The 16,199-nt window shown below is 45.4% G+C and overlaps 1 protein-coding gene across 2 annotated transcripts in view; it reads right to left on the reverse strand.

Annotated features, from left to right (window-relative positions):
• The window catches only part of Rtkn2 (rhotekin 2), a 62,061-nt gene that overhangs the window by 45,535 nt on the left and 327 nt on the right, over positions 1-16,199 (reverse strand). Inside the window, exon 1 of one of the 2 annotated variants that reach the window (XM_029565527.1) lies at positions 8,129-8,236. Coding sequence is in view for 1 of the 2 variants with exons in the window: in XM_008837300.3 (XP_008835522.1) it covers positions 8,129-8,325 (197 nt within the window). In the remaining variant the exon portion in view is untranslated. Of the gene's footprint in view, positions 1-8,128; positions 8,326-16,199 lie in introns of those variants that run through there. The other variant, XM_008837300.3, reaches the window with a different exon arrangement.

Raw genomic sequence — 16,199 nt, forward strand, 5'->3', positions numbered from 1 at the left:
GGGGAGGGTGGGTGGAGGATGAAGGGGCACGTGCCTTGGCACAGCTTGTACGTTCGGCACTTGGCTGTCAGCTACTGTGAGATGAACGAAGGACATGCATTTGGCTGGTGAGTGGGTCTGGACTCAAGGGTGGGTTTTGCTGGTACGGCCACTTCCCTTGGTGAGCTGGGGTGAACCTGTCAGCATCAATGGTAAAGGAAGCGGCATGTCTGCTTACTACACAGCTAGTGAATGAAGCAACACTTAACACTGTGCAATTCTTTAAAATGTTAGACAAGGGGGCTAGAGAGATGGATCAGCAGTAAGAGCACTGGCTGCTCTTGCCAAGGACCCAGAGGACCCGGGTTCAGTTCCCAGCACCCACATGGCAGCTAACAACTGTCCATAACTCCAGTTCCAGGGGATCCGAAGCCTCTTCTGACCTCCTTGGGCATTGCATGACATGGGTGCACTCACACACATGAGGCAATACACTCATACACATAAAATAAAAATAATAAATAAAATAAAATGTCAGACAAATACAAGGATCACATTATGAGGCTTGAGGTTTGGGCTCTAGGGATCAGCCAGGCCTTATATAGAGGATACGCTAGGCTACTGGCTAATGTCATCAGAGTGTAACATGCAGCTCACATGAACAGCAATGTCTTCAAATCACTCTCTTCCCCATCCCACCAGAACCTCCACCTCAACAAGGAAAACAAATTTAGCACAGCTAGAAAACAGAGGCTGCTACAATGTCACTTCGCCAGTGAGTGAAGAAGCCATCACGGGAAACCATCAAAGCCAGCCCCTGGAGCACTCACCCCAGCAGAGCTGGCAGGCACTACACTACTCTGGAAAGGAAGAGTTTGTGAGGGTGGGTGCTAGGAACAGAATTCGGGTTCTCTGGAAAAGCAGCCAGTGGTCTTAACCATTGAGCCACCTCTCCAATCCTTAGCATTAGATTTTTTAAATAATAAGACAAGACGTGGGAAGGTTTTCAAGAGACTCCAGGGGAGAAAATGTTGCCTGAAAGTTCTGTAATTAGTTACACTGTCCTCAAGCAGCAACCCGAAGAAAAACACTTGAAGCGGAGAGAATCTGAAGACAAACAGCAACAGCAAAGCACCTACTTTGAGGGATTTACTGGCTCATGAGCTTTCTTCCAAGATGACTTGGCGAGCACGATGAAAGGACAGGTAAAGAGCACCAGAACGTTCCAGAGCTGAGCGAAGGCTACCACACAGGCAGAGGAATGAGTAGTGGGTAAATACCATCCACTCTATCAAGGCAGGAACAACACAGCTCAGGAAGACAGTGAAGAGCCGGGGGGACGGCTCAGCTGGTTAAGGACTTGCACACACATGAGGACCCAAGTGCCAACCCCAGAACCCAGCTAAAAAAGCCAGCTGGTAGCCATCTGGGCATGGTGGAGTGAGCCTTTAATCCCAGCACTTGGGAGGCAGAGGCAGGGGGATCTCTGTGAGTTCAAGGCCAGCTTGGTCTACCTAGCAAGTTCCAGTTGGGGCTACAGGGAAAGCCTGTCTCAAAAAGGCCAAAAGAAAAGAAAAGAAAGAAAAATCAAATGGCACATGCTTGCATTCCCAGCACTGGGGAGGCAGAGATGGGTGCATCTGTGAGGCTGCTGACCGGCCACCCTGGTCTTACTTAGTGAGCGCCCGGCCAGTGAAAGACTGTCTCAAAGAACAGGTTGACTTCTGATGTCCACATGCATGCACACAAGTACACATGTGCCCACACAAAACTAAAATATAAAGAAGGGAAAAGACAGAACAAGTTCATTGGTCTTGACACAGACAATAAGAACAAACAAAAAATTCATTTAAAGCAGAAAAAGAAATCCAGAGACCCCAAAACAATACAGGCTACTACCGTTGTTACACTGGTCTCGGAGTCCCCAGAACCTGAGAGCAAGACGCCGCACACACGTGGTAAGTTGACATAGAGAAGTCAGGCTAATGCTGACCAGGCAACGCCTCCTGTCCTAGTTTGTTCTTCGTTGCTGTGACAAAATACTCTGACCACTATGAACTTGGGGAGGAAAGGATTTATTTGTCTTACATCTCCCAGGTCACAGTTCATCTGGGAGCCCAAGGTAGGAACTCAGGGCAGGAACCTGGAGGCAGGAGCTGGAGCACAGGCCATGGAGGAATGCTGCTTACTGGCTTGCTCTCCTGGCCCCTACTCAGCCTGCTTTCTTATGCAATACAGGCCCACCTGCCCAGGGGTGGCACCACCCACAGTGGGCTGGGCCCTCCCACATCACTCATCAAGAAGATGCCCTTCAGACATGGCCACAGGCCAGTCCAATAGAGGCAATTCCCCGATTGAGGCTCCCTCAACCCAGGTGTGTCAAGTTGACACTAAAGCTATCCAGCACACCTCCCTACTGAGTAGCTTTCACAGCACCCCAAAGGTGCTATGTAGGCTGCTAGGGAAAAAGAAGCCATCAGCTTTCTTACCCAGCCATGAACCCTGTGGTCTACAGTAATGACTGGCACGGCAGGATATGCCCACAGTGCAAGACTGGCACGAATGCCCGTGGCTAGCCAGCCACCTTCTGAGTGGGTCTAAGGCCTGCTCCACAGGAGGAGGCCATACCTGGTACTGTAGTAGGTCAAGAACCTACAACTGTTATGTTGCTAAATGGACACAGTGCCAGAGGGAGGGCACTCTAAATCCCTAACTCTACCCCTAGATCAGTGATGCTCCCAGACCTCACCAGAGATGTTTCTTTGTGCAGCAGATGGCAGTTAACGCAGAAACTCATGACTACTAGTCAGAGTGCAGGGAATGAGTCTCTGGAGTGCTGAGCCACAAAAAGGGCATCTATGTCATCCCTCCCCAAGCTCAGGGACCATCAGAGAAGAGGGTACAGAATGAGACCAGAGCAAGACAGTGTGTTCTGGACACGACAGGGCCACTGCACTCGTGAACTCAGCAACGTGGGTGATGAACAAGACCTGCACCAAGTCAAGCCAGTCAACACTCCATTGTGGACTCCAGCTGAGGGGCAATGGCAGTTGACAGTCTCTGGGGGTAGGAAAGTCAGTTCCAGGTTGTGGTTCAGGGGTGGGTTGACCATGCCCCAGTGGACAGTCCCACACCCATGACAACAGGGGCATCACAAAGTGGACTCAGTGAGTTGTTAAAAAAGAAGAAGAAAGAATGTTCTTTATAGAGCCAGTAAGATGGCCCAGCAAGTAGACACTTGCCACCAAGCCTGATGACCAGAGTACTATCCCGGGGACCCATGCGGTAGAAGGAGAGAACCAACTCCCACAGGGTGTTCTCTGACTTTCACACGTGTACTGGGACACACACCTCCATACACATAAATGAATGAATGAATGTCATAAAAAAGTGACTGTCTTCTAGGGAGGAATACCAAACAATCAGCACTGAAAGAACTGATGCCAGACAGAATAATCAGTTTGCAAATTTCTCAATAAAAGTTGACTTAAGCAAGGATCATAAACGGAAGATGAAGCCATTTAAGTGTTGTTGGCTGACGTCTTGCTTACCTACCGGGTTCTAACACTCAGGCGTTACTTATAAACCATCTCCCACAGGAGAGGATGCAGAGGAATGCTCAAAGTCAGTACCATTTAAAATGGCCATCTGAGTCAGCCTGCTAGCACAGGCCTGTGCCCAGCTACTGGGGAGCCTAGCACACACAAGACCACAAGTTCAATCCCACAGGACCCCATGGTCAACTCTGAGCTGCAGCCAATCAGAGGATGTGGAGAACAGCACAATCATGCCTTAAGGAAACAAGACAAATGCAGAATGCAGGACATTTCAAATGTTTTAACATCTAGTCTTCAAGGCACTAATTAAAGCGAGGGAGACTTAGAAAAGGGTAATTAAAAGAAACCAAAGCGATGTCACCAAATGTACTGCATGAATCTTAACTGAATTCTGGTTTAAGGAAAAAAAATACTACAAGAGATTTTAACAACTGGATAAGGTTGAACACTGACTGAACACAGAAAATTAAGAAATTACTAATGTTTTACACATAATCATATTTTGACTATGCAGAAGAATGCTCTTAGAAGGCACATGCCAAACTATCATGGCTCATGTGTCCTGTCTGCAAACCATTTTCCAACGGTTCAAGAGAATACGTGGGCTTGTGCACAGAGAGGGTATGTGATGAGCTCATGTGGCGAGGGACTAACAGCTAACCAGATGTTTATGTACGAAAGCTTTCATAAATAAAAAAAGTGGTTAAAAAAGACAAAAGCAGGCAAACTGGAACATCATAAGCCACACCAGACAGTGAGAACCTGAGAACCACAGACCTTGGAAGCAAGAGGCAGGGAGGAACTCGCACAGTTGATTATTAAACTCATTCTAAGTCCTGATTTTCACGGTACCTTCTAGGGAGACAGGGTAAGTGGGAATTCCCTGGCTAGATTACAGCGGCCGCCTGTTTTCAGTTCTTCCAAGGAGGATACAAGACCAGTGCTTCACCAGTATCCCGTAGCTGATGCAACAGAGAAGGCTCAAGTCTGCCTGGAGCCCTACTTCAAAGAGGCTTTAATGCCGGATGTGGTGGCGCATGCCTCTAATCCCAGCCCCTTACCAGTATCCCGAAGTTCAGTTGATGCAACAGAGAAGGCTCAAGTCTGCCTGGAGCCCTACTTTAAAGAGGCTTTAATGCCGGATGTGGTGGCGCATGCCTCTAATCCCAGCCCCTGGGAGGCAGAGGCAGGCAGGTATCTGTGAGTTCAAGGCCAGCCTGGTCTATGTAGCGAGTTCAGGCTAGCCAGGGCTATATAGTGTGACCCTGTGTCAAAAAATAGAAATAACCCAGGTGTTGTGGCTCACGTCTTTAATCCCAGCACTGGGAGGCAGAGGCAGGCAGGTATCTGTGAGTTCAAGGCCAGCCTGGTCTATACAGCGAGTTCTAGGCCAGTTGGTGCTACACAGAGGCCCTGTCTCAAAAAGACAAAAAACAAAAACAAAACAAAACAAAACAAAACAAAAAAAACTTTTCTCTGTCCCTTCTGGACCTGCTTTCCAGGATAAATAAATAAATGAAGTAAAATTACTGGATTGCTTTAATCAACTAATCCAACTGAGGAACAACTGAAACTGACTGGCCTAGTAGCTGTGACAGAACAGAGGGAGGTGCAGTAATCAGCAAACCCAGAGAGACTAGTTGATTTCCTCATTTCTCTAATCAAAGTCATTTCAGCAGCTGGAGAGCTGACTCAGTGGTGAAGAATGCTTGCTGCTCTTGTAAAGGACCCGAGTTTGGTTCCCAGCACCCATACTGGTAGGTCTCAATCACCTATACTTCAGCTCCAGGGAGATCTGATGCCTCTGTACTCCTGGGGCACACGCACTCACACGTGTACACACACACACACACACACACACACACACACACACACACAAATAAAATAAATCTTAAAAAAGTCATTTCATGCCAGGGATGGTGGTGCACACCCATCAGGGACCCTGACACTCAGGAGGCAGAGGCAGATGCCACAAGCTCAAGGTCAGCCTACACAGCAAGAACTGTCTTTTAAAAAAGAAAAAGCTATTTCCTATTAGATCACTTCTGCGTTCTGCCTGTTCTTAGGTCTCTGTCCTAACGTCTGGTTACCTCAATCGTTTGCTGCCCCCTTTCAGGTTCTTAATACACTCTTTTCAACCTCCTCAAGCACAAATTTTATCATGGTTTTTCTTGCTTAAAATAAAATGATAAGAGACAATCAAGAAACAGACAAATGATAAGCCTTGTAATCGCTTTTCCTGACAGCCTTGAGCGGAAGAAAGAAACACAGGTGGCTTTTGGAGGAAGAAGGGGGAGGAACAGAGCCTTCTAGTCATCCAGGCTCCTGTCCTAGCTACAGGCCCCACGTGTGGGAACAGGGCAACTATGTTCAAGCTCTGGTTTCCCTGTTTTTGGTAAAGGTGGTCAACGCCATGCACTTGCTAGCCGCCTAGGACTCCCGTTAATAAGACCATGCTTCTTCTCATCGGCAGCGTGAGCTTTGGCCTCAAACGCTGCTCTGCACCGCTTGGAATCCACCCGTGCGCAGCTTTCCCCACGCCTGCCTGGCTTTCTCCTTGGAAGACCTCCTTCTTCCTACTCACCCCGAGGACCATGTTCACCCCACGCTCCACAGACGCAGGCCAAGCTCTGCATTAGACATTCCTCAGTTATACCACTGCACACCGTACGATGCTTCTCTGAAAAGGTCCAGCTTAACAGTCTATAGTAATTTCCGACATTTTATCATAAAATGTTAGAAGGGTTAGACCAGTGTCCTTCCCATTAGAATGCTATTTTAACTGGCAGGGATATTTTTAAAAAACCAGACATTTCTCTACCTCGAAGACTAAATAAACGGAGTAATAGGCTGCTGATTCTCCAAAGGCAACATGTTTGCTGCGCTACTTATGTTCCCCTGTGCTGACACGTGAGCTGGTAGAACGTGGACATCCTAGCACAGTGCTGACTGAGCATTCTGCAAGCAGACGCTTGACAAACACACCACCGACTAATCACATGGTACCAACTACATGATTTTCTACAAGGAACCAGAAAACCACCTTAAGACTCTCATTAGTATTTAATTATTTTTATCTAATAAGAGAGCAAGTACCTTAATTTCCATTCTCTTTGATCAGCAGCCTTAGGTTGTGTCTGCACATGGAATTGTAAACGAGTGAATCACACGGAACCATCAAGATTCAGTTAAAATCCCAGAAATAATTCAGTAAAGAATTGCAATGCTTTCAAATGAATGATGAAGAAATGCAAATATGTACATGTATAGAAAGAGATATTTTGGGGGCTGGAGAGATGGTTCAGCAGTTAAGAGCACTAGCTGCTCTTGCAGAGGACCTGGGTTTGATTCCCAGCATCCACAATGGCGGCTACAAACTGTCCGTAACACTGGTTTCAGAGGATCTGATGCCCTCTTCTGACCTCTGCGGGCATTGCATGACATGGGTGTACTTATGTACATGCAGGCAATACACTCTTACACATAAAATAAAAATAAATCAAAATTTAAACAACAATGTCTTTGACACAGAATAAAGAAGAGACTAGTTGTGTACTTTAGTGGTAATTACATTAGGTTATATATATTACATTATGTTACATACATATGTTTTCTACATATGTTTTATATATATATATATATATATATATATATATATATAAATAAAATCCCAATTTTCAAGATGTATACATTACCAGGCCCACTGTAACATCAGAACTGAGGCACAGAGTCCAGTAGCTTTCCTGTGGTGATATGACTAACAAATCTGGCCACTTTGTACCCAGGTTTCTATTACATCACAGCCTTATTAGTGTCACTGTACGTGGGTGGGCACGGTCTCACACACAAGCCCTATATCTAACCCACAAGGGCAAAGAGACAGAGACAGAGCCAAGGGCTAGACATGGGGGAGAAAGCCCTGACTTCCACAGCTCCAGTTACTCACTGGTCCGAATGCAGCTCTCTAAAAGCTGTTCACCACATGAAGGGACGTGCTTATGCATTTATAGGTTTCCTTCCATTCATAACATTTTCTGTCTTTACAAGCTGCTGATCACTCAGTTCAATTTTCCCATTTCTATTATTTTTAGCAAGTATAAATAGCATATCTGTAAGCAATTCTTTTAAGATTTATTGTGTGTGTTTGTGTGAATGTATGTTATGTGTGTACATGCCTGTGGAAGTCAGCAGCTGGAGCTGGAGTTACAGGTGGTTGTGAGCCCCTGATGTGGGTACTGGGTACTGCATTTGGGTCCTCTGCAAGAGCAGCAATGCTTCACCATCTCTGTGGCCCATTTTCTGAAATAACATTTCTATGCACGCAACTCTCAATCCTGGCCCTTTGTTTTGAAATTCTCTCTCACTCAGTCCTTGTTTCTAACCCACTTTGAAATTACAGTCCCACGTTACACAAAACTACTCGGTGGCTGCCATTTCACACTGAGATCACCCTGGCCTTTGCTTGGACATGGTTCTGCAGTGTTTGCTTTTACGAAGGTTCGATCTGACATTTCTACTTACACTTAAATTATACTGTGTCTCCAGATTAAATATTTAAGTGCACAAAAGCCATATGTAAACTACCCACTGACCGTCTTCCAGTCTGACTTGAAGTCCGTTCCTCTAAACTCCGTAGCTCTGCTGTATACGCCATGATCCGAGCATTGCACACCATGAGATTCTTAACTGCATGCAAAACCTGGTCCTTTTTAGTGCTCAGAGAAAGGAGCTTCCACAACCCTTCTTGCATCCGGATTTCTAAATCTATTTTTTCTTGAATGCTATAGTCCTAAAATAAAGAGAAAATCATTTTTTTAAAAGGTAGCAGTAATCTAAAATGACATTTCTTTTGTCAATGGAAAATGTACTAGGACAGCTTTCATTTTATATCATACTAAAAATGAAACAGTTTTTAAGGTGTCATTCTATAAAAATACAGCTATTTTAAAAAGCCATTTGCAGAAATCTCTATTTCTTTCATTATTAGGAAGTCTCCCCAGTCTACTGGCTAAACAGAACAAAACAAAGATGAGAAAAACATGGTGTCCCCATAAACTCTTCTCATTTAAAAGGGTCCTCAAAACCCCTGGGCCCAGAGCCTCAGAATGTGGCCTTATTTGGATATAGGGCTTTGCAGATGTTTTTAATTAAAATGAGGTCACAATGGATTAGAATGGGCCCTAAATCCAAAAGTCATGTCCTAATAAGGAGGCCACACGACAACACAGAGACACATGGGATGGTCACGTGAAGACACATGAAGACACAGACACACGTGGCAAGGCCACGTGAAGACAGAGGTTGGGGTGAAGACAACCAAGGAATGAAGGGAGGGGCTGATGGCCAGAGCCAGAATCTGGAAAAGGCAGGGAGGAACTTCTTGTGGGCTTTGGAGGAAGATGGTGCTGCTGATCCCCTGATCTCAGACTTCTGGCCCCCCAGAACTGTGGAAGAATGAATGAACTTCCCCCTTTTTCTTAAAACCACCCAGTGCTGGCCATCTGTTATGGCAGCCTTAAGAAATACACATGAACAAGTGTGAGCAAGACACCACACACATCTGTTAGACATGGAGGGTCCCATACAGTCGAGGGGACTGAATTTACCAAAATATGGATTAATGGGCCCTAAATCCAAAAGTCATGTCCTAATAAGGAGGCCACACGACAACACAGAGACACATGGGATGGTCACGTGAAGACACATGAAGACACAGACACACGTGGCAAGGCCACGTGAAGACAGAGGTTGGGGTGAAGACAACCAAGGAATGAAGGGAGGGGCTGATGGCCAGAGCCAGAATCTGGAAAAGGCAGGGAGGAACTTCTTGTGGGCTTTGGAGGAAGATGGTGCTGCTGATCCCCTGATCTCAGACTTCTGGCCCCCCAGAACTGTGGAAGAATGAATGAACTTCCCCCTTTTTCTTAAAACCACCCAGTGCTGGCCATCTGTTATGGCAGCCTTAAGAAATACACATGAACAAGTGTGAGCAAGACACCACACACATCTGTTAGACATGGAGGGTCCCATACAGTCGAGGGGACTGAATTTACCAAAGAGAAACCTTCTGAAAGGGCAGACGGCTGAATAAAGGGACCAAGGTTTAGCAGCATGGAGGCTCCAGGCTGGTCATCATATAAACAATGGAAACCAAACCTCAGAAACAAAGGGCTGGAAAGTGCCAGGTGCCCCCGCTGGGACCAGACTCAGTTCTGGGCATATTAATTTTAGAGTCACCAAGAAACTTCTCAGGGGGCTGGTAGAATGGCTCAGTGGTTAAGAGCACCTGCTGCTTTTGCAGAGGGCCTGAGTTTGGTTACCGGCACCCACATTAGGGGGCTCACAAGTGATTACAATGCCAGCTCCAAAGGATCTGACACCTCTTCTAGCCTCCATGGGCACCCACATGCATATGTACATACATATGTGCACATGCACGCGCACACACACACACACACACACACACACACACACACACAAAACTCACATATAAACTTTTTTTTTAAAGGAAACTTCTCAGCAGTTTGGTTGTAGTTCTTAGTCTTTTGTGATATTTAATGACAACGTGATGGCTGTGTTCTGTATACAAGTCTTATTCCCAGCATTAAAATTCTACACATAAAATGCACAGTTTTCACTTTATTCACCATAACTTAAAATAAGCCATAAAGGCCCTCTTTATATACAAGCATTTAACGCATCCAGACTATTTCTAAAAGTCAAGTGACATTCCTGGCTTCTCTAGTAAAAACCATTACTTTCTAATTGTACCAAAACACCAATTTAAAAATGTAAATGCAATTTAATAACAAAAGTCCAAGTATTAAAATGACAGTCTTTTCCTAAAGAAATGCTGAAAGCTAGAAAGCTGAGTGCGTATGCAGCCCCCCCCAAGCAGGAAGTTGAGCATCTATGCAGCACCCCCACCCCCAGAAACTGCTGGATCGTTTGATGGGACTCTCCAAATCTAATCCGCTGTATTAATCAAATGAGAACACAGAGCTGGTTAATCACCTTTTGTAATCGCCACATGCTAACCTCTGATGGTGCTCCAGTGTGAGCTGGCGTACCACAGAAATGCAGCCCTTGCTGGTCCTCCTCCTTCACACACTACTGGATTGCATCTTTCTACAACTGGTCAGCCTCAAGGTAAAACGTTCCTTTAATGTCATTAGCATTCAATTGTAAGAATTTTCTACGTGACCCAGCCATAAACTCTGGCAGGCTGGCTACCACTAGCAAGCGAAGGCAGGGAGCAACTCGAAGCCGGGGTGAACCGCTTTACCCCACAACTCAAATAAACACCATCTGGCTGCCACTGAATTCAACTTGGCTTTTTAAATGCAGCTATGAGACAGTCAACGCAAAGGGCACAGAGCTTCTGAAGCTGGCTATGCCTGAGGACCATCTGAGGCACATAGGAAGGGCCTTAGAAAAGTACTTTACTCAAACCAATGAGGATCTCAGGAGGAAGGGCATTTCTTTAAGTGCCACTAGTGACTTGATGGCCCAAATGGAGAAGACTCAGAATCTTAAAGTTGCAGTGGCATGATGGAACCAGCAGGGGGCCACAGTCGCACTGCAGAGCCAGCCTGGGCTCCCGGGACTCCATCCTACAGATGAGTGGTCATCTCCCATCACTAGCTGAAAGACTTCAGAAAATGACAGAGGCCTGGGAAACAGTGGAGAAAGGAAACTTAAAGGCTTTAGTGAGATTAAGTTAATACTCATTAAGGAAATAAGGCCTATTTGACAGAGATTATTACCAGAATTTTGTCTTTTATGGCAGGTGCAAATTGACTGGCATGGCACCTGTTTTGTAAATAAAGTTGTATTCTAGGACAGCCACACTCGCTCACACTGGTGATGGCTACTTTCAAGCTACAATGGCAGAGCTGAGAAACATCAACAAAGCCTGTGGCCAGCAAAATGAGTATTTGCCATGTGCCCACTCCAGTGAACACACACGGATCAGGACTCTGCCTCCTTTCTTGAGGTAAGTCTCAGACCTAAAGATCAAGGAGGGCTGACATCACAGGTGAACCAACCAGTGTGTGTCTGCATGTGTTCAGTTAACATCTGTTGTAGCTAGCTTTTTCTCCACACAAATGCTTTTTTGTTTGTTTTCTAGCGCACATCCACTCTTTACAGACAGAAGGAAACCTCCAATCAAGCAGTATTAACTAGCTCTAGCCAAGGAAGGGTTCATAGTGTGAAAGGACGTGTCTTTAGTTAATAAGTGTACACTCTGCTGCTAGAGAGGAATTCATGTCTGGTGCCATTCACAGTGAGAATAACAATTATGTAAGGAGGGTACTCACTGAACATCCTGATGTTGACTGATCTCAAAGAGGTGCAGAGAGCTAAAATCATCAACCCTGGTGCCTCAGCCTGAAGGACAGGGCCGGGTAGAATCAAGGATGATAAGAACCGATGAGAAAATGTGTGCATCCCTCCGGAGTGTTTGAGAGCAAGTCTGCACATCTCTGGGAAGGGTGGGTTACAGTCATCCCCTATTCCTTTTTTGAATAAGGACTTGCTTATAATCAGGTCAAACAGAGACCTACGCCATGGTCCTGATCCACAAAGTCAAGTTGGCAGATAAGAAGTGGGCAAAGCAAAGCCAAGAATGTAATAGTCAGACCATTTAAATGTAGAAAATGGGGACGGAGTGGCTGGGGGAGGATGGCTCAGTGGGTAAAGTGCTTGCTATGCAAGCATGAGGACCTGAGTTCATATCCCTGGCACTAGTGGAAGGCTGGGCACAGTGGTGCGCCTCTGTATCCCCAGTGCTGGGGAGGCAGAAGCAGGCAGATCCTGAGCCTCAGCGGCCACACAGTCTAGGAGAAAGCTGAACGCTCCAGGTCCAGACACTGTGTTTCAAAAACAACAATGTGGGGCACAGTAGAGGAGGATACCTCAGGTCGACTTCTGGCCTCCACACGTGTATGCACAGACAAGCATACCCACAAACATATGTAGACACACAGAACTGCCCCCCCTTACTCATTTCTACTCTGTATTGGCGGGGGGGGGGTAGCTCAGTGAGACAGCACTTTCCTAGTAGGCACAAGATCCTGGGTTTGATTGACAACACTGCAAAATTAAAAAGTAGAAATCTACATTATGGAAGAGAAATCTCCAAGGTTTTAAGAGCTAGAACACACAAAGGGAAGGCAGAGAGTGGCCTGTTGCTGATGCTAAGAAATGACATTTTAAAGCTGAAGTGGGGGGGGGGTGACTAGACCATCACTCACTTAACCAATGAACACATCTATGTCATCATGGCCAAGAGGCCAAGGGGAAGAAAGCCAGGGAGAAGAGAAGCTGGAGTAGGAGAAGCTCAGTTTTCTTTTTAAAAATATTTTATTATGGGGACTAGAGAGAGGGCTTAGAGAGTGCTTAAAAGCACTGGCTGCTCTTACAGAGGACCTGAGTTTGGTTCCCAGCACTCACATGGCAGCTGACTACCATCTGTAACTCCAGTTCCAGGAGAATCCAAAGCTCTCTTCTGACTTCCGCGGGCACTGCACAACACAGGTGCACCTATCTACATGCAGGCAATACATGCATACACATACAATAAAAATAAATTATTTTTTAAAATTTTATTATGTGTGCATGTGTTTGTGGGTATGATGTGTATATGTGGGCATGTGCATTGTGGCAAGTGTGTAGAAGTCAGAGGAAAACTTTGGGGAGTTGGTTCTCCCTTTCCATTGTGGGTCTTGGGAACCAAATTAACTTATTAAATTTATGCAACAAGTGCTTTTAGTCCTGGAGCCATCTCACTGGCCCTGATCTTTGTTGTCTAAAAAAAAATGTGCATTTTTAAGAATTGCTTATGTAAAAGCAATAACTAAAACAGTAAAAACAAACCCCTGCACATTTCCCCTCATATGTGGACCCCAGCCTATAACGTACACATGCACAAATACATGTGTGGGCATACTGCAATAGGATTGAAACCAACGCAAGGTAATTTGAAAAGAGGCATAGTTCCTGTCCTTCTGTTTTCCACGATGGCCGTGTGAATTCAACTTCCTGCGTACTGGAGCGGCAGGAACCATTTCTGCATTACGTGAGTCCTGAGTGCTGTCCCCTTCCGGTGGTGACTGTGAAAGCTGGGCTTCCTTTTCCATTCCATTGACCATCGGGGCGTCGGGGCAGTAGCAACTGAACACAACTGAACAGTGCATGTTTCACTTGGAAAAAGTGACTTTTTCAGTTATTAAATTTGTTTTGTAATCTGAAATTTTTCCCTTTTTTTGTGTGTTTGAAGTTGTGCTGAACAGTTCTATTATAGGGTTGTTTAATATGAAGTTCTATTGTACTGCATAACATAAAGTATGGTTTTAAGGAAAAAAATGCTTCCGTACAGAAAAAAACAAAAAATTGTAATTAACACTAGCCATTCTAGGGTACTGAGCTAGAGACAAATTCCAATTTCTGAATGCACAGACCTTCCTGCAATGAGGCAGGTTTACTGCTCAAACTTCACTCCTATTCGTCCTCTTTACAGGAGCTTAAACTTTGAAAGAGAAGGTTAGGTGACTGTTCCAACTGCTCAGAAGAATGGGGCAAAGGCACATGACAATGGTAATCATGTCTTGGGCTTGTCTTCCCAGCAGTGCTATGCCATGGACTCTAGGCCCTCAAGTCCCAGCAACCTTCCAGGGGTGGTCTTTCAGCCACTCCACAGCTGCAGAACCTAAACTGGGAAAGGTAGGTGAGTTATTCAGAACTGCTCAGCAGGGTGGGATCAGCTCCAAACCTGGCTCCAAACCTAGCATGCTGTGCTGTGAGGGGTCCTAAACAACTCCAAGGTTGGGGCAAAGGTATCTGACTGTTAGACAACAGGAGAGTTGGTGCGAAAAAAACTACATAGCAAATAAAATTTCAGTTAGTCAAGTATAAAATTCTTTTCCTGGCTCGGTGTTCCTGTGAGACTGAAATTTAGTCCTGTTTTGTTACTTCTCTCCAAGTTCCAAACCGAAAAAAAACCATTTTTTTTTTGTTATTTTGATGTTCAAAGCTCAGAAATCAATAACCACTACATCTTATGATATGTATTATTTGTGCAAGAATCCATGTTCAAATTTGCACTTTTCTCTAAAGCTTGGGGCTTGCCATTTGCTCCTGCACCCCACGCGCTCAACAGTGTATGTCTGTCCACCTTCACCCTTAATGTGTGTATCATACATGTGGATCTAGTAATAAGCATTTACTTTCCTCCCATGCAACTAAAGTTTGTATCCTGTTTCCCTTCTCTCCTGCACTATTCTTAAATATGACCAAAACACACAGGTAATAAATACACTTGGACTTGGATGGCTACGCCAACACTAACATGGTCCCTTCAGGAAACTCAACAGTGTCAACACACTAAAATCAAGATTGTGTTAACAAGACAGACGGGACTGGGACATAGCTCAGCTGGTAGAGTGCTTACCTAGCATGTACAAGGACCTAAGACCTGGGTTTAATCCCAGCACCACACAAATCAGATTTGGTGGTGAAGGCCAGTAAATCTCAACCCTTGGCAGGAGGATCAGAAGATAAGTCATTCTTGGAAAATCCAGTTGGGACATCAAAAATACATAACAAAATAAGATGGAAAAGAAATGCTTTACAAGAGCTCTGAAGTTCTGGGAAATGTTGGTATAAAACAGCTATTACTACAAATAAAGTTTTGGGTTCCTTTTGCACAATAACCCGTAATGTCTGGCTTTACTCTCAGAGTACAGGCTGAAGACTTCCTGGCAATCCTGTATCCCCGAAGGAAATTCCTTATGGGGCTGCACCATTCAAAATTCCAAGTCTTCTCCCAATTTTGACTTACAACTGGAATTCTGTATGGTTTAAACTACTATACTTCAGAAGCTGATAAAAGAAGGTAGAGATGAAATGAAGTGATGATGTGGTGGAAAATTTTCTTTTAATTAAGATCACAAAACTATGAAGAATGGAAAGTATTTTAGCATTTAACTAACTGATGTTGCCAAGAAACTATGTTGCCTACACTAAATACAAAGTTTTCTAACACATTTTGCATGACTAGACAGCAAACAGCAAAGTCGAGCGCACCTCACTGTCCTCTTTCCCTGAGCAAGAATCCACGTTCAAACGTGCACCTTTTTCTAAAGCTCGGGGTTTGCGGTTTGCTCCTGCACCCCAGGCCGTCAACAGTGTATGATGCTGTCCACATGGCGGTACGTAGTGCTCCCTCTACATTTAATGCACATAGCTGTATTTAGTGTTCTGTGTGCATTACATGCACATCGCGCTACGCAGTGCTCTGTCTTGCATTAAATGCACATCGAGGTACGTAGTGCTGTCTCTGCATTAAATGCACATAGCTGTATTCGGTGTTCTGTGTGCATTACATGCACATCGAGGTACGCAGTGCTCTGTGCATTACATGCACCTGGCAGTACGCAGTACTCTGTCTTGCATTACACGCACATGGCTGCACGCAGTGCTCTGTGTACATTACATGTACACCGCGGTACACAGTGCTCTCTGCATACATGCACAGCTTCCCGGGGCCGTGGAGGCTCTGCTAGCACACCCGGCACCCCTTCCCTTCCCGGGCAGCACCTCGGCTCTGCAGACCCTGGGAGGGCGGGCAGGTGCGCCTCCTCCCCCCCGGCCCCACCCCCG

Source organism: Nannospalax galili, unplaced genomic scaffold (genome assembly GCF_000622305.1).
Source record: "Nannospalax galili isolate Female #2095 unplaced genomic scaffold, S.galili_v1.0 scaffold178, whole genome shotgun sequence".
NCBI classification, from domain to species: Eukaryota; Metazoa; Chordata; class Mammalia; order Rodentia; family Spalacidae; genus Nannospalax; species Nannospalax galili.